Genomic DNA, 25,185 nt, shown 5'->3' on the forward strand with positions numbered 1-25,185 from the left:
TCAGTACCGGTTGTGACATATAACATGATTTTGTCAGAGCACCGTCCTTTAAAAGGGAATAAGGCATAGAGTTTGTCATGACTCATACACATTCCTCTCGCTATTTTTTTTTGCCATGAGCTGTGTTTGGTACAATATTTATTACAGAGGGAACCTGGGATGCTCCAGCTGTTTGATTTATATCAAATAACCTTCTGTACTGGAGAAATATTTTCAGAACTTTTTACTCATAAGCAGTGGAGTTAGGGACTCTCAACCGTGTCAGTGTTGCCAACTGTATCTGGAGCTAATTTTTACTCAGCATATAATTAGAGGTCGTTTTGAAAAACAAAATATTCTCTCGTGTTACATAATGATGTTTTCTATTTTATCCCCAAACAATATTACATGATAAGATGGAATGCTGTGCAGAAGTCTTGAGCCAGCTCTCATTTCTGTGCATTTTGTTAGGATGTGTGTTCTCTGTCAAAATGATCCCGCACTGCTTCACTAATGTTGAGGTCCAGCCTCTGGGGAGGCCAGTCCGTGATTGACAGTGACCCACTGTGTGTGCTTTTTTCTATCCAGGTATGCTTTTACTTCATTGGCAGTGTGTTTGGGATAATTGCCAGTGTTACATGGCTCAAGGGAAGGCTAAACCATGCTGCCATTCAACTAGCTTTTAGTAATGTGAAATATAACAAAGGAGAAAGAGGAACAAAAAGAGCTCGGATCCTTGGCTAAAGCAAACAGAAGAGAGGGACGACCATGAACCAGCCAGTTAGTTGGCTAGAAATGAGAGCTGGCTAGTTCTGGTAAACTAGACGAATAGACACAAAACCACAAACGGCTCAACCCGTGTCTAATAATAAACAAAGCTGTAAAAGCATCGGTGCTGATGGAGGTCAAGACGGCAGTTACAAACCACCATCCGCCACCTTCTTTGGGTTTTTTTTCCATCTGGCAGCCAATCAGCACTAAGAATAAATTAGATATGTGAGAGAGGAAGTTAATGAGAATGATAATAAAGACAGTAAATAACAAATAATGTTTTTTAAAATATCAACATGATGATCACGGCACTGAGGTCGTGCTGAAAAATGACACTGTTGCCAATCAGGTGCTTTCTAGATCTGGCGGTACTTCATCAAGTTCATGATTTTTTTTTTTTCTGGAGCTTTAAGCCACAAAGAGCCTCCACTGTGTTCTACAGATGGCTGTAGACACTCACTGTTGAGCCTGTCTACTGACTGACAATGATTTGAAACCAAAACTACTACTTTGGATTCATCACTCCATCAGCCCTGTTGCCACTGATTTTCAGCCTTATCTCCCCGTTGCCTGTTTAATGCTGAAGTGATTCGTAGGTCTGTGCAAAGGCGCTTAACAAAGGAAAAACAACATTCCTCTAAAAGTAGTCTGGTATAAGAATTGGACTGAAAATGAGTGAAAAAGCATCCAATGTCTTAAGAAAACCTTTAGATGATCTGTAGAAACCCTGGAGAAAGCCTGGCTGCTTGGAAGAAAAATAGAAATAAACGAATAGTGGCTCAAGACTAGGGATGGGTATCGTTTAGGTTTTATCCGATACCAGTACCAAACCGGTACTTTTGAAACGGTGCCGGTGCTTAAACGGTGCTGAACCGGTGCTTAAAGAATGGAGAACACAAACTTTGTCCAAAAACCTCATGTTTAGCTGGTTTTTTTTGTAAAAAGATAACAATGTTAGCCTTTTCTGCAGCTATGGGGCATATATGGCATCACTCTTGGCTGGAAGCAGTGCTTAAACAATGGGAAAAAACACAAACTTTGTCCAAAAACCTCTCATGTTTAGTTGTTTTCCACTTTTTCTTTGGTCCAGCCAGTACAGCCAGACTTTTGACCGCTTCGCCTTGGGCGTTTTTAATCTGTAGCTCTGCTCTAAAAGAACGTACGTACCTGGCCCGCCTACTATCCTCGGAAAGGTAAAATGATTGGCTGGAATCCAAAGTGTATGACATCTCAGGAAAAAAAAGCACTGAAATAAAGCACCGAAATGTGCGCTGCCTTTCGGTCTGGTTACTACCGTTTATGTCAGAACGGCACCGGATACTGGTACCCATCCCTACTCAAGACTTTCACACAGTATTGTACTTCTGACAGTTAAAGTAATTTTCTGCTATGCTAGACATACCATGCTTAACAGTTCACATTTATCAAGTACACCGAGCGGGATCCTGCACATATTTTCTTTATGTGGGTGTCTAAAATAAATTGTGATTCCTTTTTTAATATAGCTCAGACAAATCACATTCTGTCTTTTCAATTAAAAAGTCAGCAGGAAGTTTATAGCGGTGGTGTTTGATTACGGCCTGCTAATTAACAGTCATTGCACCTGTGTTGTTTCGCAGTTCACACTTGGAGTAATCCGTCTTTGTTCAGTTTGGAGCCCGCCGATGACGACTGACCTGTCTCGATGTTTGATGTTCTTGCTATTTCTTTTCTCTCTCTGCCGTCATTTTGCTTCACATCTTTGATGGCCCATGTCTCATTTTCCCTTTCATATCATTTTTCTTAAGGTCCTAGCAGGAATGAATGTGCACCCAGCTGAGTTCGACGGCCTCAAGCAGGAGTACGGCGTCAAAGGCTACCCAACCTTCTGCTACTTTGAGTGAGTCGAGTCCTCTCATCCGTTTCTTTTTAGGCTTAGTCCCTGACTTCCAAAGCTCAAAACATCAGAGTAGGGCCACTTCAAATAGAAAGTGCAGTCTCTGCCCATTTAAACAGCAAGCAGGCGTGATGGCAGCAGACTCGCAGCTTGCAAAGGTGACCCCTTAAGGTTTGCAGTTCTTTCGTGCAGGTGCAAAGGAGAAAGTTTCTGATGAACTTTGGGATCCTCTGGCCTCATCCTTGAAAATGTACACTCACAGGAGGTGGTTGCTACTGTCAGGGAATAAGGAGAACACATGGGTGTTGGTGTATGGTTAGCAGTGAAGTAAAACTGAAGGGATAATTAGTTGCTTGACCAAAAAAAAAAAACAATTCTTGGCATTTAAAGTGTTTAGAGTCCTGCTTGAACATATATTTATTGCCACAGTCACTGAACCACTCTGCAAATAGGCACTAAATCATTCATCTGACGTCACTCTAGGGTACAGAGATATTGGCCACCAGGGATGCAAAGAAGTTTGGGCTTCGGTCTCACTAGATAAATGGCTCTAACTGTGAACTCATGGAGGCCCAGCTTCCACTCTCACAGCCTTCACTTCAGAGGTTTGGGCAAGCTCATGGAGCCCATTGATCTTGAGTTGCAGTTCTTCATCATGTTGACAATGCGTAACAAAAGTAACTGTCTTCCAAAAATGTTACTCTGTGTTGCACTGTGGTGTTTGAACAATCTCCATCAGTCAGTCGCTCATTCCAGGATCTGCACTGTTACCTTCCTCAGGGCAATTTCTTATATCCGTAGCCCCTTTAGGTCCAACACCCTTCACATCCCAGTGGCCATGCCATAGGGTGGGCAGTACTGTGACAATGTATACTGATACAAAGGTGGATGATCATGTTAAACACCAAGAATATGTTTAATATGATCATCTCAGACACAGAGAGAAGCTCCACCTATTTGTTTTATTTTGTTTTGTTTTTTTGCGAGGAGCTACGGAAGAGAATTAGGGCCACTGGGGAAAAAAGTGGGCATGTCTTATTTTTTCTTCTTTTACAGAATTCTCAGATTAAAGTCAGAATTCTGACTTTAATCTGAGAATTTTGACTTTTTCCTCCAAATTATTTTTTTCTCAGAATTCTGAGAAACTTCTGACTTTTTTTCTCAGAAATTTTTTCTTTAATCTCAGGATTCTGGAAAAGAAGAAGAAAAAAAAGACGTGGCCACTTTTTTTTTTTTTTTTAGTGGCCGTAATCCTCTTCCGTAAGGGGCATCCAACCAGGAGAAAATCATCTTAAATGGAGATGAATCACAATGTGTTGTTCAGAGTGCAGGCTCATGATAAGATGGTTTTGGTTTGTGAATCATGGAAAAACTTCTTTTGTAGAGTCCGAGAATAAAAATGTGGAGCCAGAAAATTAGCATAACGGGTCCACTTAAAGCTAATATTCAAGCATAACAGAGAAATGTTGCGTTGCCTACTTTGTCTTAATAAAAAAGTGAACTGAGTAACTTAAGGTTTCTTTGGACAATTTCGACAGGGCTTATTTAGTTAATGTGAGATTGTAGTTACCTGTCATTGGAAGGCTTATGATCCCGAAAGTCATTTGCGTATGTAGTAGAGAAGATCTATGACTTTCAAGGGTCATTTGGACTTTAAGCGCTGCTCAAGGGCCAAGTAAAATATTATTAGGCAGAATTTTTAAGCACAAACTCTGATTGCCTAATTCACCGGCTTGCCCTGTAACAATGCACTGCACTGTAACAGTAAGTGAGTAAAGTTTAGCTCTTAAACTGGACAGCCCTTCATTATTTCAGCCTCCCTGTCTTCACAAACACGGCCCTCTGATGTGAAGCGAGCCGTTGCATTGTTTCACACAGCGCCGTTGTCTATGCAAAGACTGCCTCTGGTCCTAATAAAGGCAGCGTTTTAAATTATTAAAATGGTCGACTAAGTAAATGCTTTTAATATGCTGTAGCAGAGTTTTTTTTGTTATCTTTAACAACACCTTAAGGCCACATGTGACATTGATTTAGCACTCTCTTTTAGGTGTTGGAGAAATGTATGCTGCTGGCAATCTGATAACTTCAGATTACTGCTCAGCGCTAGTGTCCAAATATGAATAGACACACAAAATCACAGCTTGCGGCCACATACGCAGCAGGAATAGAGAGTGTGACTGATAGTGTTTGTTAATGCAGACACCCCCACCCCCACCCCACCCAGCTGGAGCCTCTCTGCACTGTCCACATATTTACAGTGTTGTTAACTAAGTGCTCCCACGCTGTTCTCTGCTTGTTTTGGGGTTTTTTTAAAAAATATGTTTGCATTTTTTTTTTCTTGCAATGCAATAGACACCTGGAAGGAAAAGCAGCGAAATTATGTCATGCAGCGAAGGTCAGCTGGGGATCAAGCCCGTAGGCATCGCTGTTTTGTGGGGCACGCCCTAAATATGAGGCTACTGGGGTGCCACCGTGCTCTGCTTCTTTATGTCTCCTGCACTGGCTTTATCATCCTTATTTCCACATTAAACACTCTCTCATTCCAGTCTGGCCTTTTAATTAGACCGGGACTGATTAAGTGCCTCTGTGGTTGGTGTGTGTGTGTGTGTGTGTGTGTGTGTGTGTGTGTGTGTGTGTGTGTGTGTGCTCTTGCCTTCTTCCTGTTTGTGTGCACTTCTTTCTATCTCGTGTGTGTACTGTGTGTATGCAGGTACACGGGCATGACCAGCACACTTGTGTGTAGCTGAGCCGGAGCCAGTCCGTTAGCTGCGAGTGCATTAGTGTCAGCACACGGCTAGCTAACGACCATCCGAGCCCATTGGCTTCAGTAATGAGCCCCTCACTGATAAACAGCAGCTAATCACTGCAGGGTAAATCAGCATCAGCACCGTCGGAGTTATCTCTCCATTGCACCCGTTTGCAAGACCAAGTTTTCAAGGTCTTTTAGGTTTTCAGTTACACAGATTAAGAAAGCTTACTCCCCCAGAGTTACAGCACACCTCAAGTTCCTGTCGAATATTCAAACAAAAACCTGGAAGTCTTTCGGCTCCTTTGTCCTTGCCGCGTCCTTTTATGGAAATGCTAGAGACTGTTGGCTAAATGACATTTATTTAAAATTTCCTCTCTTTCTACAAGGTTTCGGTGTACTTTACAGCAGCAGAGATAAAGCAAGTGAATATAGAGTCGGTCATAAATCTCGCTGATTGAATTCCAAGCAGCCACTCTGTGCCGCAGAAGTCGGGTTACTTAAGATGCGAGTTTTAAGCTCCAAATCCACAGAGCGTAATCATGTATCACCTTTTAATAGTGTCCGCTCTGTATTTGGGGAGCTGTAACTGCAGTCGTCACCACCTTCTGTGTTTTCAAAATCACCCTGCCCAGAGCCAGTAACTACCCACATTGATCCTTCGACATTGGGCTGAGCCGCCATGTCCGCTTCCCAGCCTTGGTTTAGTCACGGTGAATGCAGTAGATAAACTCATTGCTATGAAGAAAATCTGCTTAGGTTTTGAATCTGTCTTTCAGACTGTGAGGCTGAAGAGAGGCCTCGAGCTCATTTCAAATGCATTACGTCGGGTCACTTGCATTCCTTATGTGCACTTTTTAAGCTGAACTTCAAGACAGAGAAAAGAAATTTCAATCTTGTTAAAATTTTTGTCAGAGGCGCAGCTCTCTAAAACATCTGGCTTTGAACTGGTTGCGAAAGGCCCGACTCAGCTCTTTGTCAGAGACATTCGGTGCCATCATAACTGTTTTTTTTAAGATCCTGTCGCACATGACCTGGATTACTGCGACACGACTTTTTCAGTCCTGACTGAGATGTTGTTTCAGCCTCATCTAACAAGAACTGCTGATCAAAAGATGCATCCCAGAAAATAAGTCTTTGTTTTCATTTTGACTCAGTTTTAGCTTGAAAAACATCCAAAAACATCCAAAAGTTCAGTATTTGTTCGTTTTTTTAAAAGAAAAACCTTTGCAAGTTTTATATGTCAGTTTCTTTCCAAATAACTGAAACCAGCACTTATTGAGGCATTATTATCAAAGTAATACCGCATGCATAGAATCAATAAATCTGATATAAACCGCTTAAAAGATTTGCAGACTTTGCCTTAAAATAAGGTTTTTTCCTCCATCTCATAAGTCCAAAAGCAAAGCATACTGAACACACTGACCATTAGTATTGAGCTGAGCTTTAAGAACTGCTGGTGATGATTTTTAGAAGGCATGTTTTTAGAAGGCATGTTTTGGGTGGGGTGTGTTTTTAAAATTAAATGCAGTAATGTTGCTGTAATGCAAGTTGTTATGTTTACAAAAAGCATCAAATCACAGACGTCTTTGGCAGTGGTTTTCAAACTCACATTGCCAAGTCGTCATTCTGCCCGTTGCTGAAGTCTGCTTTCAGAGACGATCTGGTTTTCATGCTCCTTTTGTCTCTTAGGAAGGGGAAGTTCCTTCACCACTACGAGAACTACGGCGCCACAGCCAAGGACATCGCAGACTGGTTGAAGAAGTAAGTATGGTCCCTGTCACTTCATCTACTGACGATTTTAAGTAGGACCAAGCAGAGGCTTGAAGACGCCCGGAGGAGTTTTAACTAATAAAAACGACACGATGAAGCTTCTGAACTCAAGTCTACCTTCTGCCTCTAACAAGTACCCCCCCACCACAAGCACACAAACACATCTTAAATGTCAGGCATCACCTTTTCCTTTTGCTGTGCTCTTTCTCACAAACGCTCTCCTCTCTGCTCACCCTGACTCACCTTGCCACAGTGTCATCAATCTACACCTGCTCCGTTCCTGTCTCATTTTTCTTTCTCACCTTGGCTCACACTCTGCCCGTAACCCCTCCGTCTCTTACTGGCAGGAAAGTCGCAACTGTCCACAGGCCTGCAGCCAGAGGGCACAGAGCAAGGCTTTCACAGCTATCGCAGGAAACGGAGCGAGACAGGCAGGGGATGTACTCCGTGTGCCTCTGGGCTCTTATTAGCCCAGAGGCAGAACTCACCATCTCCACTCCTAGACTTTGACTAACTTGTTTATTTAGGACTCAGAGACTGATTTAAAAGCAGTGAGCCAGCTGGCTAAAAAGTCTAATTGCAGCTTATATTTGAGTAAAAAGTTTCTGTTACCTGAATATGCACGAAATGACTGAATTAATATATTAAATCTAATTAATTTTAAACTAATCATGTCCTTAAATGTGCTGCACACAACCACCACAGCACGTAGAAGCTAGTCTCCAGGCGCTTCACATAATAAAAGTAAGAGTTTACAGTATTTTAGGGAAGCAGAGTGTGTAAGCACTTGGTGACAGTGGGGAGGAAATCTTTTTAACTCGAGCAGAAGCAGGCTCCAGGAGAGAGTCTGTCTGCCTTCACCAGCGTAGCTGATTTTCACAGGAATATGTTCCATATGGTTTAAAAAAAAAGAAAGAAAGAAAGTGGAAAAAGCCTCTCCTGCAAGCACCATTACATTTGCAGTTTTTCGTGTCATACTTTTTTTTTCTTTTTCTTCATCTGAGATGCTGCACGAAAACGGGAAAAAAGGGGTTTTTGAAGTAAACAGTGCTCAGAGATTTTTCCAGAAGAGTCTATTGTCCTCTTCCTGTAGCACTTTTAGCCGCTGATTTATTTTTCTTTTCTCATTTATCAGTCAAACTTCACATCCTAAATGTTAATGTTGTCATTTTGTTCAGATTCAGCTGTCTCCGATTTTTTTTAATACCCACCTCAGTAGCTTTCTGCGCTCTTTTCTCACTGGACTGAGAAATGCCCTTTGCTGTTTGCACTGACGGGATTCCTACACCTGCCGTAATGAATACAAGTATTCTGGGGGTTGCAGTCAGAAGCTGTACTGAAGCTACTCTGTTGAATTAGTGAAGCCCCTTCCTTTTGTACGCTCCGCTTTAGTCTCTTGACCTCAGCTTGGTGCGCAGTCTGAATTTGTTCATTGAAAGTGTAGTGTCAAGAATAAAAAAGTGGACACAGAAGGAGAGGTAAGAGTTGGTATCCTTGGCGATTATATCTGAGCAGCAAAAGATGTCGTCTGATAAATCTTAAGTGTTATCACTCCCTGATAAACCTTGATCCAGAGCTTTTTATATATCACAGCTGTGTATTAGATAGTTGACGTTGCTGGAGGGTTGTTTTTAGCACTCGGTTTTCACTGTTCTGGTGTTGTTAAATATATCAGCCTCGCTGGCTTCAGTGCACTGGCTCAGGCCAGAGCGTGTAACGATGAGGAAATGCGGCAGAGGAGGGCCGTGTATAACAGTGAGTGTTTATGCTGTAGCCACTCGTTCTTGGAACTGGAGCAGTGTGCTCCACCACACCCACAAAGGTGGGGCTGCTTTTGTCCAGATGTGTGTGCGCGTGTGTGCTTTTGTGACATACTGGGTGGAGTGTGGGCTGCAGCTGTGTCTGATTATATTTAATTTTTCTTTACACAGATTACACATAAGCTGGACTGTCTCTGCTTTTCAGTCTCACCTCTGTTGCCCTTGTTGTCCCCCCCCCCCCCCTTCCTGTTTTAGTCCTCAGCCCCCCCAGCCGAAGACCCCTGAAGTCCCCTGGTCAGAGACAGACTCTGCGGTCTTCCACCTGTCCGATGAGTCCTTTGACAGCTTCCTGGAGGAACATCCTGCTGCCCTGGTCATGTTTTACGCCCCTTGTGAGTAAAAGAGCAAAAGAGCACGGTCTATATTTATCAACTGCTACACGTAAAATATTGTTATGTAAATGATGCACTTTTTCCCCCACTAAGAGCCGTTTTAAATTTAAGCGAGGTCCAGAGTTCTTTTAAACTGGTTGAGGGGGATGTAATCGCTCGTGTTACAACTGGGGGGTTCGTAAAAGTTACTTCAGCACTCGCACTCAGTGAAGCACTTTTTCTTTCTTTTTGGTGCTTTCTTTCACTCAGTGTTTGATCAGTATTGGACCAACAGTTGATTATAGCGTTTATACGATGGCAAAACGTTTTTGTTTGTTTGTTGCTGTTTTTTTTGGCCCAAAGCCAGAACCCAAAGAAGTTAAATATTTCACACTTTTAGCCGTCGGGAAGATAGATCCGCCTCGCTTCGAGCTGGTGTGTTAGGGCAGCTGTCTCTCACTTGCTGCAGAGATGCACCCTGGGTATAGACAGAGTGGCAGAGGGAATTAACCGTTAAGCACTGCGGTTACACTCGACTACCTTCAATTCTGACGATACGCTTTGCCAGAAAAGTTTTTCGCTTGTAAAGGGCAAACATGAGCAGTCTGTCAAAACATCTAGCAAAAAGTCCAACGGACACAAAGGCACAGTTGTCAGAGGGCTAGCTTGCGTTTCCTTTCTCGTTGCTATAGTTACTGTAGGATGTGTATGCTAAACAGCCCAGAGCAGCCCACACCTTGTTTACTGATTTTACAAACGTAGGTTAACGATTAAAAATAACCACAATAAGTAATCTAAGTTGAAGTAATCTAACGAAAGTAATCTTCCTGCGCAGTAAGGTCAGACGCGCAGATTTAATCTGCCCTGACAAACAGCTAACTCCCATTCTCACTGTTTCTCATGAAAATGTAACAAAATATCAACACTTGGGAGAAAGAGCATACATATGGACACATTCCACATTTGACATTAAGGAAAATAAGAAGCTTTGTAAAGCGTGTGGATTTTAACATTTTATAGTTTAGTCTACTATAATCGTTTCATAGTTATGCGGTGGCTCTGAGAGGCTAAACGGACTGCAAATTAAGAAAACACCAGCAATAAGAAAAATGCTGCGAAAGCACACAAAACACAACGGAAATGAGAAAAACGGAAACAGGAGGAAAAAAAACCAAAAACAGAAATAGGAAAAAACATATTTCCAAAAGCACAAGGGAATTGTTTCTGGGGAGACAATAACCTGACGGACCAGTTGCAGGAACCAAAATATGCTAAGAATTGCGCTGGGAGACAGTGAAGTGGAGGATCTATCATTTTTGTGAGGAAAGAACAGATGAGAGGTCAGTGTGTTAGCCTAACTATTAGCCTAAAAATCCAGTAGTATATGAATCATGAGATTAAAACACACTTACCTAGCATGTTTTGGTTCCTGGAACTGGTCCGTCAGGTTATTGTCTCCCCCTTTTGCAGTGTTTTTCTTACTGCTGGTGTTTTCTTAAGTTGCAATCCGTTTGGCCTCTCAGGGCCACCGTATACTTAGTTGATTAAAACTGAAGTAATTCAAACTGAAACTAAATGACATTTTACACTAAAGCCTCAGTCCAAGATAACTCTGCACTCATAGTCGCTTAAAGTCACTGAATGTCATTGACTTTCTCTAGTCTTGGGTCGCCCCGTTCCTGCTAGCTGTTAGCTGCTTTCTTTATGGTTTCCCTTTATGGGGGTTTGTTAAAGTACTGAATTGATAAAAATGATACGAGTCAGAGTAGAAGAACCAGTAAAATCTTCACAAAATCCCAATTTCAGTGGAAACTAGTAACATTTGTAGGAAGGGTCGTTGTTGAGGCTGTTATTGAATGTGGTCCCATGAAAAGATGGAGTTTAGGTTCAAAATCACTTACAAAGCCCATGATGGTCGTAGTGAAGGAATCGTTAATGTAATCAAGTCAGATAATGCAGCACATGTGGTACTTGTATATATTAATACATGGAGCGAATGATTTCAGCAGCCTGTCAGAGGAGCTCCTCATTCCTTCCTGCACTGGATAACATTGTGCTCTCGCACGTCCTCTTGGGTCGAACTGTTGTTTAGTCACATAAGTAACATCACTGTTTGACTGTCATGCTCAGTATTAACAATCAGCTGGATAAAGTAACCGAAGGCCGATTGAAAAATGGAAAACAAACTCAAAGACAAAGCGGCTGCAGTAAGTTTCGCTCTTTTGCCCAGCTCGCTCGCACACAAGCTCATCTTCGCAAACCAACACTTCATTGTTTCCATGTGGCTGACATAAGCCTGCTTGTCATCTTTATTCACGCAACATACTTCTGTTGTTACACAGAACTTTGTAAACATGCCAGTTTTCTGTTCAGTAGCTTAGATCCCAGATTGCTTTGCTTTTGTGAAGCCCTCCTGCGTGTGAGGGGGAGGCCAAAAATAGCTTTTGTAATCAGTAAATGTATCACACACACTTTTTTTTTTTTTAAATAATGGAAATTTATTCAATTTGATTTGACTGTTTTTGACCTTTGTTTTTGTTTTTTTTAGCTACCTGTATGCTTTGGATCACATCACCACCTCCTGCTGTTTACCCCTGTACTCTCTTTCTTCTCTGTAGCTGCTGCCCTCCCTCTGTGCTCATTTTAGACTCGCCTCTGTTAAAATAAACTAATCAGTATAAATAGGATCCTTTAAAGTTAGCTTTAACTATAACAAGGATTCATTGCTTTCACATTTGATCTGATACTTGCTGCAGAGCTTCATACCGCCTGGTTGCTGGGAGCACTGCACTCAGTCCAAAGGGCAAACAGGAGCCCCAGCTGTGATTAAAAACATATCCGTGATACTAACACTGCGGGTGGACCCATTCCCTGCTAAAACTCAGTAATATTTTGCAATACTAAACCCTGTATGTAAATTAACTCTAGCAGTTTCACTAAAGAACTATTGATGCACATGAGTATAGACAAAAAGCATTTGCATTGCACTGCAGCTGCAAACCTTGAATATGGACACTTACTGTGCAAGTCTGGGTTCGAGATGGCGTTTACAACTAAACTGCTTGATTGCTTTGATCCTGGCTTTGATCTCTTTAATGCTTTTAAATGTGTACATTCCCACAGACACACTCCATACTTTTGTAGTAGTTTTTAGTTTTCCCAGAAGAGTGTAAACTGTCAAAACTATAGAAAACAGGGATCAGTTCAAAATGAGTTGCCATTAAAGATGTTAATATAGTTTTCTCAATTGTGTAATTTAGATAAGGGTTAATGCAAAGCACAAGTGTCAACACAAGCTGTGTATGAGGTATGATCATACAGGTCATATGTAATTATTCCAGGACTCCAAACATTAAAATGGAAGCAGTCCTACAGTCCTGAGACTTCCTGTGTGGCTGTTTGGATCATTCCTTTCTGTCTACCTACACATGCGCCAATACTGGATAACTCCAGTGTTTCAAAACAATGGAAGCTAGATTTGGAGAGCAAAACGGGTGATAAGTGAAAAAGTGTTTTGTGTGTGCTGTATTTTGGCATGCACCACAGTTCACGTTCCCTTTCCCTAAACCCTTGAGGTTACAGGAAAATATGGTGTTGACAGCGTCATCCTGGGGGATGAATTCACAGAGCATAATTAACAAAATTAGGAAAAAACAAGGTGCATATGGACCCTGCAGGCTCTATTGTTGTGTCTTTGGCTTGTAGCCAGAGACAAAGCCCTCATATAAATATATATATTTAAATATATATAAATAAAAGTTGATTTCTCCTTTATCCATCGATTTTCTCCCATTTGTCTGGGACAAGGAGGTAGTAGCCTAAGCAGAGAGGCCCAAATCTCCCTCTGCCAGCAGAGAGATTTCATCTTTCTAGTGTTTCTTGGGTCATCCCAGGTCTTTGCTGGCTTGGAACATCTCGCCCAGGAGATGCCCAAAAGCCATCCTAGTTTCAGCTGGCTCCTTTCGATGTGGAGGAGTAGCGGGTCCATTCTTTGTCCCTCGAGATGACTGAACTATTCATCCCATCTCCAAGAAGAAAGCCAGGTGCTCTTCAGAAAAAACAGTTTCCACTACTTGTATCCACGATTTTAGTCTTTTGGTCACTACCCAAAGCTCGTGATCATTGCCTCAGAATTAGAGGCACTAATGCACCAGAGTGAACTCGACTCCACCACCTGTTGAAGCCAACAGAACTGAATCATCTGCAGACATGCAAGTGGTCAAAACTTAGAACCTGGTCAGACTTCATGGACCGGTCTCAGAAGAGTAGCTGGGCTTGAAATGGTCCAGAGAAACAAGAGACAATGGCATTTTTTATTTGTTTTATTGTTGTTGTTATTGTTATTTTAATGGGCAGAGTCCTGGGACTTCATTGATTATACATGTTTGACTTGAATTAATGACTTTTCAAGCAGGTTTTATTTGATTGTCAGAGAAGAACAGTTAAAATTTCCGGTTTCTGTCTTTTGCTGAGGAAGAAAGCTGAAGAGCGCAGTCTTACCTGGGTTTTTGCATTTATATTGAATTGCCTATTCAGGCTTAAAGCTGCAATAAACTGTCATAGTTTTGCTTTTATTGATATTTACTAAGGCGTCAGGCACCATGGATTACGCAACATAGATTCAGGAATTATTTTATTGTCTTTAGTTTGTGGAGTTGTTTAAGTAAGAAAATGCTTTTTCTTTTTTTCCTTTTTTTTTTTTTTTTTTTACCCTGAGTGTGCATAACAGCGCTGAAAGCAGACTAATCCTCCCTCTCCAGATGTGGTGTCACAGCTTCACAGATGCTTGTGCTGCACTTGACTCACCCTGTGGACATCAGCCAGTCACCCACACACACTCCAATCAAGGGCAGTCAGCTGAAACAAGTGGCATCAAACATTTTCAGCGCGCACACGCGCACATACCTGTGACACATCAAATGCATATCTCACACCGTGACAAAACATTTATTACACACAATTACACAATCGCTCTCTCACACACACACACACACACACACACACACACAGCATTGGAGCTTCGGTGCAGTTTCTTAATGGCCCTGCTGTCAGAGTGAGATTAATGGCCTCCCAAACACCACCATCAGCTTTCATTCTTGTCCACCTTTCTCACCGTCCTCTGTACGGTGCACAGCAGGGGAGCGAAACCTCCAAACGAACCCTCTGTTTCCCAGAGCCGGCCTCATTACGTCCCCGGACCAAAAACAAACATTGCTCATTGTTGTTTGTTCAGATTGTTGTTCCAGCTGATATAGCTGTAAATGACGTGATAATGTTTGGTCCCAGACGATTGGGCTTTGGCTGGCTTAACGGGTGGTTCAGAAGCAGCCGCAGGTCAAGCTTACCCCTGCAGTGGGCACAGACGAGTTGACCTTACAACACGAGTTGTCCTAACACATGTAACGTTTCCTGTGACACAAACACCTTTTCACCTTTCTCTCTTTTTCGGTGCATTTCAGTTTGTTTTGGGGTTTTTTTTTATAATAGCTGCAGTGATGTGGAGCCAGGGTGTTCATTTTTTTGACTCTGATCTCTTCACCCCCACATACACTCTGAATCAGCAATATTTCTGTATTTTCCTGTAAGCTCCCGCCCTCCCCTACACACACACACACTTGCACACACACCGACCGTGGCCCTTATGCACCACTTTTTCCCAAATGCCGAGCAGGGATGACGCAGAGCACAGGACGGACGTTTGCTTTTGTCTCTTACTCATCGCTTTGAAGGGTCAGACAAAGTCCTTGTAGTCACTCTGGTTCTCTGGTAAGCCTCAAAACAATCTGCATGATCACACACTACAGTCACTCAGTTGAAAGAGAAGCAGCTTTTCTATCCCACAAGGCATATCACACTTGATTTATAGCTTGCGCCAGTGCTGCATTGTATATTGAAGAAAGAAATTCCTGAACTGTTATGACAAGGGCAATTTAACAGGTTTGGAAAAGCACCAAGTTTGTTTCATGCATCTGTGCACAACAGCACTGAGCACATTCACACAAGCGCTCATCCCTGATCAAACGGCATATTCATAAGATCTTAAGACAAAGCGTCTTGTACACTGGGCGATAAATTACTGTGTTATATATATTTAAAAGTTGGTTGTTTTTTTGTTTTTGTTTTTTTATTGTTTTTAAATCTACAAATAAAATGTTTGCTAGTCACTCACTGCTCATGCAACATTAAATGTACCGCTTACATCAAACACGGTTTATTTACAGCAAGCTATACGCTGCAAATTGTGTCTTCTGCTTCTCGATGAAAAAAGGGTTTTTGGTAAAACTGAGATTTGTTGTGATTTATAACGAGGGGTTGATGATCTACTGAAAGTTTCCAGAAGCCTGATCACAGATTGGCTCTAATGACGTTTTTGTTTTAAAACTTGTAACTTTTATTGCATTTAACATATCAGCCATGCTACAGTGTTTTAGTCCAGGACGTTTTTGGAAGGTATTCCCTCCCACTCGTTGCCAGATTTGGTCTCATCAGCCACAACATATTGCCAAAACATTATAACTAAGCTCACATAGCTTTGTGGTTCTGTTTTTCTCATGTGGGTAATCTTTTTTCCCCCCCCATTGCCACGGCTTCCTTTTGTAATAGATTTTGCCATATTTTCTCCCATCTAATCGTCAGTCCAGGGAAAGATGTACCTTTATAGCCCTTATGCAACACTTGTTCCAAATCCCGAGCAGGAACGACGCACTTGTGTTCTTCCTCTCTGTATACAGCCATTTCATTTGGTGCACCTGCTCAACTGCCTGTCAGCCAATTACATGGCAGCATCTGTGTGTTTAGACATGCTGAAATGAAGTGGCTGAAGTTCAAACTGAGCATCAGAAAAGAAGAAAAGGGTGATTCAACCTCTTAAGCCCAAACGCCTAACCGATCTCCTGCCTTTTGCCCCTGTATCTGGGAGCGTTGGGGCTCAAGAGGTTAAGTGATTGTAAATGAGGCTGTTGGTGCCAGCTTGAAGCAGATGGGCTACAGCAGCAGAAGACCAGACCGAGGGCCACTCCTGTCAACAGGAAACTGTAGTTGCGGTTCACACAGGCTCACCAAAACAGAAACAAACAATTACCTGGTTTGATGAGTCCTGGTTTCTGCTGCAACATGACCAAACGACATGAGTGCATGGATCCATTCTGCCTTGTAACAATAGTTTAGGCTGCTTGTCCAGTGTCAGGGTGTGAGGTTTATTTTCTTGGCAAAATTTATTCTCGTAGTACCAACTGAGCGTTCTTGTCACACCACAGTCTGAGTGCCTTTGCTGACCATGTCCATCCCTTTCCCGCTTCCACCATGACAACGCACCATGTGACAAACCCCATTTCAAACGTGTTGCTTGAACATAACGGTGAGCCTCCACAGTCACCAGATCTCTATCTAAACGAGCGCCTTTGGCATGTGTTGCAACTGGAGATTTGCATCATGGATGTGCAGCTGACAAATCTGCAGCAGCTGTGTGATGCTGTCATGTCAACATGGAGCAAAATCTCTGAGGAAAGTTTCAGTAGAGAAAGTTGTTTTAGTAGAGACAGATTATTTATGACTCTGTTAAAATATTTGTCTTGACTTAATTTGTTTTCATTTTTAAAAGACCCAATAAAAACTAGAGATGGCACGATACCACTTTTTTATGTCCGATACCGATACCGATATCATAAATTTGGATATCTGCCGATACCGATATGAATCCGATATGGTGTTTTTTAATCAACAAAACTGTTTTTTAAATATCTTGCTGCATTTTGTATAAGTTCATACTCAAGTTTAAAACAACAACTACACTAAAGCTATTCTGTTATACCTGTATGCAAAAAAAAATATTTCATAGTACAGCAATACTGATCAATCTAATAAACTTAAACCTACACCATCCTCCCTATTCTGGTATTTTAAAGAGTACTTAGCATAAATATTAAGCAACCTAACTAATAGGGTTCCAACTCCCAGCAACAACAAAAATAAATAAATAAAAAATAGGGAACCACCCCTCACGCTCCACCTCATGATGCTTAATCGACGTAATCAACCTTAATTTGATGCAGTGTGGAAAAAAAATGCACAGAAATCAATTATTTTTCAAGAAATATTAAATAGATTCAACATCTTTCTTCAACAAAATTGCAGACTGCACAGATGGTACCTTCCCAAAGGAAAAAGTACTATAGCTTACTAGGGTATATATTAGACTTAATAGTCACTATATACAGTAATGGACGGGATTCATTTTGCATCAAATTAAAACTTTGGCTGTCAGATAATTATTTATTAAAAGCTAGACATTTTAAATGAGAATAAGAAAGAAAAGTATGTCTTTGTGCCCCCTTTTCCCTGTTAATGCCCTATCGGCCCCCCTGGCTAAACTTTGCTAGATCCGCCCCTGCACAGTTACCAGCCGTCAGCTACGTAGAAAAAGATCCTCGAGTAGAAAGTAATATTAAATAAATTCTAACAACAGCTGATCAAGCTTAAACGTGCTGCTGTTGTTCAGCCGCTGGTTTCCTCTTTCTGGTGCAAAGTGGGCCAAAAGCAAACTAGAGACACGGACTCGCGACAGAAAAGCCGATCAGCTGATCGTTAAGCAGTTTCATGATTGAAGTAGCAGCAAGAAGAGGCAGTCGCTTGTTAAGCTTAACGCAGGAATGCTTTACAAACATTCAGAGATGGACTTACACACTTGCTTTACTTCTCTCGGGATAACTTTGTCGGAGATGAAATGCCGGGTTGCTAGCGAAGCTCCAAATGCTATCCAGACCACTGACAGGTCCTGCATGCCACAGCCGCTCTATCACGTGATGCATACTGCTCTGACGTGCTAACCTGAGGTGAGTTACGGCGTGTTGCAAGTTTTGTGAGGTGCTTTCGTGATATTTAATGGATCGGATTACATTTTTTATTTTTCTCCGATATCCGATCCAGTAATTTAGGTCAGTATCGGACCGATACCGATACGTAATATCGGATCGGTCCATCTCTAATAAAAACCCATCAGTGTGGATGTAACCACAATTTTCTTACTTGGAGACAAACACACTCAAACTATACCTTGTGCACAGATCCCTGAGAGTGGAACATGTAGTAAGCAATCAAATATGACTTAACTCTCCTTGCAAACACGATATACTCTTGCTGCCTCGCTTACAGTTTCACCCTCAGCATGCTAGCCGTGCACCCTCTGGCAAACCAGGGTGAAGCAGCAAGACACCAGAGAATTACACGGGTTGGTTGCTTGATTCGCCCAGACAGCTCTGAGCGCGTAATGCTCTGCAATCTCTGCAGAGCATTACGCGCTCAGAGCCAATCTTCTAGGGTTGAAGGTGTTTCTTGAGAAATGTAAGCGTATGCTTTGATTAGATTTAAGAGATGATTTCTTGTTCTTGTCTCATTCATGTGACTGTTTTAGTTGACTGGTTGAAGGAGCTGGGTTTTGTTAGCTGGCCATAGATTCATCAATAATGATTGGAATAAAGGTAAAGGGGTATGTTTACCACTGTGTTGCATCACCTGCTGTTTTAGCAACACTATAGAAATGAGAAAGCTTGGTCTGTGTGGAGACCAGCTGTTTTAGTTTTGAAAACAAAATGTTAAGCCATCGTCCCTACAGGATATCTTTTGTTTTCTTTTTTTATTTTATTGCGCGGCACTTTTTCTGTACTGCATCTCGGATACAGTACTATTATGGATGGTGAGCTACTCTGACGGTTTGTGTCTTTAAATGGAGTGACACAGATGCTGATATGTAGTACTCTTTGCTTCCAGAAATGGTCCTGAGCCCATATCAGTTTAATGCACTGCCTGAGGGCCCAAAGGTCTCAGTCAATACTTATTAAGCTTTCCAAATTCCTTCAATCTTTTATTTATTTATTTTGGTGATGTAGGCAATAAAATCTGCACACTTTGTGAAACATTGCTTTTGAATTGCTCCCATCTTTACCTCTGAAGTACTCAGCCTCTCAAGGTTGCCATTTTTTTCAGTAGCCAGTCAAGTAAAAACAATGTTAACTAATTAATATTTTTAAAATTATTTTCAAATCCTTTCGTTCTGATTTGAGTTATGTTTAAATGGCACACTTTGTCCTTTAACCTCCTAAGACCCGAACTCTTCCACGGCATGCATTTTTAATTTCTCTTTGATATTTGGGCTGATTGGGACCTGATGAATGTAAAAACAAAGAATCACCGGATTTATTTTTTTTTTTTTTTTTTTACCCGATGTTTGTTTCTAAGAAAAATGAGAGCCACATATGAGGATATTCGTTTTAAATTTGTATAAAACAGAGGCAGTATAATGTCCTCGTAGGTGGATATCAGGCACTTGGAGAGCAAAATTGAGTATTTTGGTCTAGACAACCCAAAATGTGATGTCCACATATGTGGACGCCGGGTCCTAGGAGGTTAATGTTGTTCTCTGTGCCTTATCTTGATTATAATGAGCACATGTTCCTGTAAAATACAGATATTCTTATATCTAAATAGCCGCTTCTGAGGGATTATTTAAAACGTATTCAGGGCTAGGTTGAACTGAAACACTAGCAGATGTTGTTATTTTGTTGATTTTTCTTTCCATTTGCTGTCTAATCCTTCCGTCAGTCAGCCTCTAATGTGCATTTTTTAACTCTTTAGGGTGTGGCCACTGCAAGAAAATGAAGCCAGAGTACGATGAAGCTGCTGAAATACTCAACAAGGGTGCAGATGTAAGTCTCTCGACCTTTCTTTGTTTGTTTACAGCATGCATATCTACAGGCCTGTGTGCTTCATATCTCAGACTCTACTGAGCACACACCGTCATGTGTCATTAGCAGATCATAATAATCCCTCTTTTTTGGCTTTAAGGCTTTTGGCCGTTGCAGCTTGACACGCTGGTCAGCCTGTCCAACAGCCCAGCTTTTGATGTGTTTCTGATTAGTGGGCCGTGTTACTCACCTCTCCTCTCCCCCCATTCTGTCCTCAGTGGTAATCTAACACTCCCCAGCCAGGGGCAGGGCCTATAAAACTGTAGCCTGGTGACTGTAGCAATTATCTCACCCGTGAACGTCCCCCCGGCCCGGCGCTTGGACCTTGTCCTTGTGGCTTTCTGCCCAGCACTGGAGGTCAATGGGAAAAGCCTGCACATTATCTAATTCGAATGGACGGGAGCCACTGTCACCCTGAGCTCTTTAGACCCAGCGTATCATTATTTTTCCCCCCTTGTTTTTCTGCTAATGTTACTGATGTTTCTAATGCAGTGCTTTTTTTTATACACAGATGGCGTAATCTTTTTCCCAATGTAGCTGGTGTCATCAGATAGGCTAGACTGAGTGACCATTTATGCTCTAATTGAAGAGATTAGTCTATAGATCTTATTTTACCAGTGCCCTGTCTGCTTTTGTAACGTCTGCAGAGTCCGGGTGTTTTGGCAGCAGTGGATGCCACGGTGCATAAGGCTGTGTCGGATCGCTTCAAGATCTCTGGTTTCCCAACGGTTAAGTACTTCGAGAAAGGTGAAGAGAAGTACACGCTGCCACAGCTGCGAAACAAAGACAAGATCATCGAGTTCATGCACAAGTGAGTCTGACGCTTAACCGACAGCTTGATCGCTTCAAAAGTTGAGCAGTTAAGTGAAGCACTGATTGGCCGTAGCACCGGCTTTTCAAGACTTCCTCCCACTGTGAGAGAATAATCTTTGGAAAGGGTCAAAAAGTAATGGACTTGCAATGACATCAGTCCAGCTGTGGCATCTGCAGGCTCCATAAAGTCATAGTCTGCAATCACAGGTCAGCAGACATAATTTTATATCAGGCTGACATAAAGTGTGACTCAGTGTGAGTTCCATTATATCACCGGTAGTTACATAGTAAGCTTTTATTCATTTATTCCTTGGCCCACAAAATAAAGACAAAATCTTGGTAGAAACTGTATTTATGTTACCTTTTCTACAGTAAATCTGAGGCAATGTCCCCTTCCCTGGAGTGCACGTAATATTTTCACTTTATTTCATCCCCCGCAGTCCACAGGCGCCTCCTCCACCGGAGCAGTCTTGGGAGGAGAAACCCTCCAGCGTCAGCCATCTTGGGTCGGAGGATTTCCGAGAGGCTCTGAAGAAGAAAAAGCACGCTCTGGTCATGTTCTACGCTCCCTGTAAGTGTCTTTAATACTAAAATCAACTCCTTTCAGCATCTGGGAACAAAATCAGAAGGAAGCTCTTACACAAACATCTGGAATGGCTGAAAGCCTCATCTGTAACTGGCAGCTTTCGCAAGCTCTTGTATTTCATCTGCTCGGGCTGTTGTGATGAAAATATCAAACGTCTGTGAAGCTGTCGCAGCCGCGTGCGATCGCAGCTTCGTCCTCTTGAACTCTGTGCGATCGTAGCCTGGACTTCAACCAGCGTGCATACGTAACTCTGAGCTTCTTGCCAAACCTCGTCATTGGGCAGTATATAAAAAAGCCACACCTAAGCCACAGGGAGACTGAGTCATATTACTAAAAGAAATATGAACAAATCACTTTTCCACCTTTTTATATTTTCAGCCCTGAGAAACAGACAAACAACAGATTAGTGACTGGACTTCCATGAAAGAAAAGGCAGAAATCTCTGTTTTCGACACGCTTCATATGTGTCCTCATGCAAAACACAGGAGGAATACAGATTAGGAAGGCTAATTATCAATACACACAGACTCACACATGCACCTCTGTCCCTGTTAGGGAGGTTTTTTTGGCCCTTTTTCTGCCCTTTGTTTCTGATGAGGGCTTCAAAGCATGCGACAGGGCACAGCAGTCAGGCTGCTTCCTCTTCTGGGCCCTTTGGTGCTTCCCTCTACAAAGAGATGCTCCAGATGTACATCAGGCCGCGTCAACCTGCCGCCCTCCCAACTCGTCCGCCCCATCTGCACCTTGCTCGCTAGTGTCTTATTAGTGAAGGAGCTTGTGCTAATGGAGCATTTGATGAGATACAGCTGCTTTCTAAAACATCAAGGCTGGAAACGCTTCAGACAGAACAATCGATATAATTTTAGCAGAGGCTTGGGCTATTATCCTTTAGCCTCAAATCTGCATAATTGAACCCTAAACTAAAATTAAATGCTGGAACATCATCTTTGTCTCCTTTCGCATGCGTTCTGTGTTAAATTAAAGCATTTTCTGATTCACTGAATACCCATTTGTTGGCCCGCTGTATACTGTTGATCGGCCAGTTTGAGACATAACACTTTGGCGCGTTTAATGTTCTTTTTTTTTTTTTTTTCCTTCCGTACTTTCCACGATTCATCGAACTAAGGGGAGATATTCAAATCCAGGCTGTTACAGCGCATCCACAGGGCGGTTACTTTGCATTCATCAACCCTCGATTTCACTCAGATTCACTCTGTCTGCGATGGTAATTATGAGAAAGAGGAGTTTAAATGTGCAGGTACAGTCAAGAAATGAGAACTGCAGGAATCATTATCAACTCAAAGTCATTTTTTACCTGTTTTTTGATGACCGAAGGTACAGTAAAATATAAAGGCTGAAAAATTCCTGTACTTGCCATGCAGAGCAAAACCCCGTTCCTTTCTTCAGTTTAACTGCTAATTTAAGGCAGTCTCTAAGCTGCACCAGGGAGCTGCCTGATCAGCCTCCTGTTTCCTTCTGTGAGGGAAAGACGCGGACAACGATTGTATTTTTGATACACCAGTTTCAAAATTGCGACAGGACATTTACAGGTTTAAAGGCCATTTAATGTTGCAGCTAAAAGGGTAATTCAGCAGGAAATGGGTTGTGAGCGGTGCTGAATGCTCTCTTAGGGAGACTGCTCTGAAAGGGTTGGCAAATGTGTACTTGCACAGTTGACATATAATCGAATTGAGAGAGAGTCATGTGTGCGTGCGCGCGTGTGCGTGTGCGTGTGTGTGTGTGTGTGTGTGTGTGTGTGTGTGTGTGTGTGTGTGTGTGTGTGTGTTTGTGTCTATGATGCCTGTGGACATACGTAGTCAGATATGTCCACTTGCAGCCTGTGAAAGAAATCTTAATAGTGCAGCTTATAGTGATATTTTATTTTCTTCTTCCCACTTGTGATGTCAGTTTGCCAGATAGATTTCCTTCTGCATTATGACAATAATCAAACTGTATATAAAGGATGGACTTGGCTTCTAGCTCTGAAAAGTGAAGCCATTGTGAAAGTGGAAATTGACTGGACTGAAAAAAGCGGCCGGCGAGTCTGGTTCATTGAAAGCAAAAGACAAAAACAAAATGATAGCTCAAGACTTTTGCACATTATTGTACTGTATATTTTTTCTAATCGTAAGCATGGGTACAAAAGAAGTCTGAGTTATAGAGAAGTCTGTAGAAAAATGAGCCTCGGGTTCATTTGATGAGTTCAAATAGTTTTGGGTGAGTTTAAAGTTCAAATTTAAGTCATTACTTTGAAATTGTATTTATTAAGAAAAATGTTTATTTTGTAAATTACACGCCTTAATAGAAGGGCTTTCCTAATGGCGCCTACGTCCATCTTTGAAATACAGTCTGTGACCTGAACACAAGTGACATCCATGGGGGAAAAAGGCCTTTGCTGCTTTTGTCTAAAAGAGCATCTTATCCCTGTCCAGCACCTTTGAAAAGAAATGGAACACCATCGGGCCTTGTTACCTAAAATCCTTCTCTGGCCTCTAGTTTTGTGGCCAAATTGGAGAAACATCCCCTGCAGCCCCTTGCAAATATTTGTAATGAAAAGCCTGAAACCAGAAAACTGTTGCAGCAAAAGATTCATGGCCTTGGGGGAAAGCATGTTCAAGCAGGTTCTCCCATCATTTTTCAGTGACTGAAAATCCATTTATTGAGTTAGATGACTCAGATGTTTAGCTAACCGTAATATCTCCTGATCATTCAGCCGGGTGTAGGGACTGTATCCGCAGTTGGCCGACAACTCATGTCCCAAACGTACCATCAGAATTTGCTCTGGAGAGTCGATTGGACAACTGCCACAGCCTTATGTAGACCTTCAAAAAGTAACAAATTCTTTTAAGCATATTGTTCATTATGCTTCAGGGTTTAATTAGCTTTTAACCCTAACTCGGCACATGAAAGTGTCTTGCTAGTCACCCACTGCCAAGCTGCTTTCTTCTTCATGGGCAATTTATTTGTCACCACAAGGGGTATCCTTGCCTTTTCTTATTTCCAAAAGGGGCAAAGGGTTGTTTTTAATTAACAGAAGAAGGACTGCATACTTGACATTATCAACAAAAGATTAAAGCAAATGAGCAGGTCTAAGAAAACGTCACATTTCAGCAGAAACTGAGAAGAAAAGTTGTCAGAACAGCAAACAGTCTCCCAGTACAAAAAGTCATCACTCTTTTATTAATGCACTGCAGCTAGAGTTGGAAAGGCTTCCTCCTCCTGGTCAGCTCTGTGGACAGTTAATCATCGTGCCTCCACCTACAGAAAACAAAAGAGCTGTCTATAAATGTGCTCTGTAGGTATTGGCATACTGTATATGGAGTGCTGTTGGAGTACAGAGTCGGGGAGGTAGCGTTTATGATGCCAATAAATAGATCTACAGTCTCTCATAATATAAAAGTGACCTTGTTAGTAACCGGCAGTATATACTTGCATGTGTTCTGTGTCGTCTTTCGGTATAATTCTCCGTTTAGGGCATTAAGCTCGGTTTTGCGGTGCAAATGTATGATGATAATAGATATAGTTGTGATAACAGCCCATCTGCTTGTTCTTTTCCAGGGTGTCCACACTGTAAAAACGCTGTCCCCCACTTCACCACCGCAGCAGAGCTCTTCAAAGAGGATCGCAAGGTTCGTGTTGCTTTTTCACATACTCACTTAGATATGTGATTACTGGCTCTGATGGCGGCGCAAAGATGCCTCTAACTGGAGCTGTGCTTACAGTAAACATCACGGTTTTAGGTAATCGGCTCACAGTTAGAAGATCGGTATT

At 42.0% G+C, this 25,185-nt stretch overlaps 1 protein-coding gene across 2 annotated transcripts in view; it reads left to right on the forward strand.

Annotated features, from left to right (window-relative positions):
* Positions 1–25,185, forward strand: part of pdia5 (protein disulfide isomerase family A, member 5) — a 78,326-nt gene that overhangs the window by 40,417 nt on the left and 12,724 nt on the right. For both annotated transcript variants that reach the window (XM_026144230.2, XM_026144229.2), the window contains exons 9-15: positions 2,538–2,629; positions 7,065–7,136; positions 9,161–9,297; positions 19,906–19,976; positions 20,663–20,826; positions 21,269–21,399; positions 24,973–25,043. In XM_026144230.2, coding sequence (XP_026000015.2) covers positions 2,538–2,629; positions 7,065–7,136; positions 9,161–9,297; positions 19,906–19,976; positions 20,663–20,826; positions 21,269–21,399; positions 24,973–25,043 — 738 coding nt within the window. The remainder of the gene's footprint in view (positions 1–2,537; positions 2,630–7,064; positions 7,137–9,160; positions 9,298–19,905; positions 19,977–20,662; positions 20,827–21,268; positions 21,400–24,972; positions 25,044–25,185) is intronic.

The sequence above is a fragment of the Astatotilapia calliptera genome, chromosome 16, assembly GCF_964374335.1.
Source record: "Astatotilapia calliptera chromosome 16, fAstCal68.1, whole genome shotgun sequence".
NCBI classification, from domain to species: domain Eukaryota; kingdom Metazoa; phylum Chordata; class Actinopteri; order Cichliformes; family Cichlidae; genus Astatotilapia; species Astatotilapia calliptera.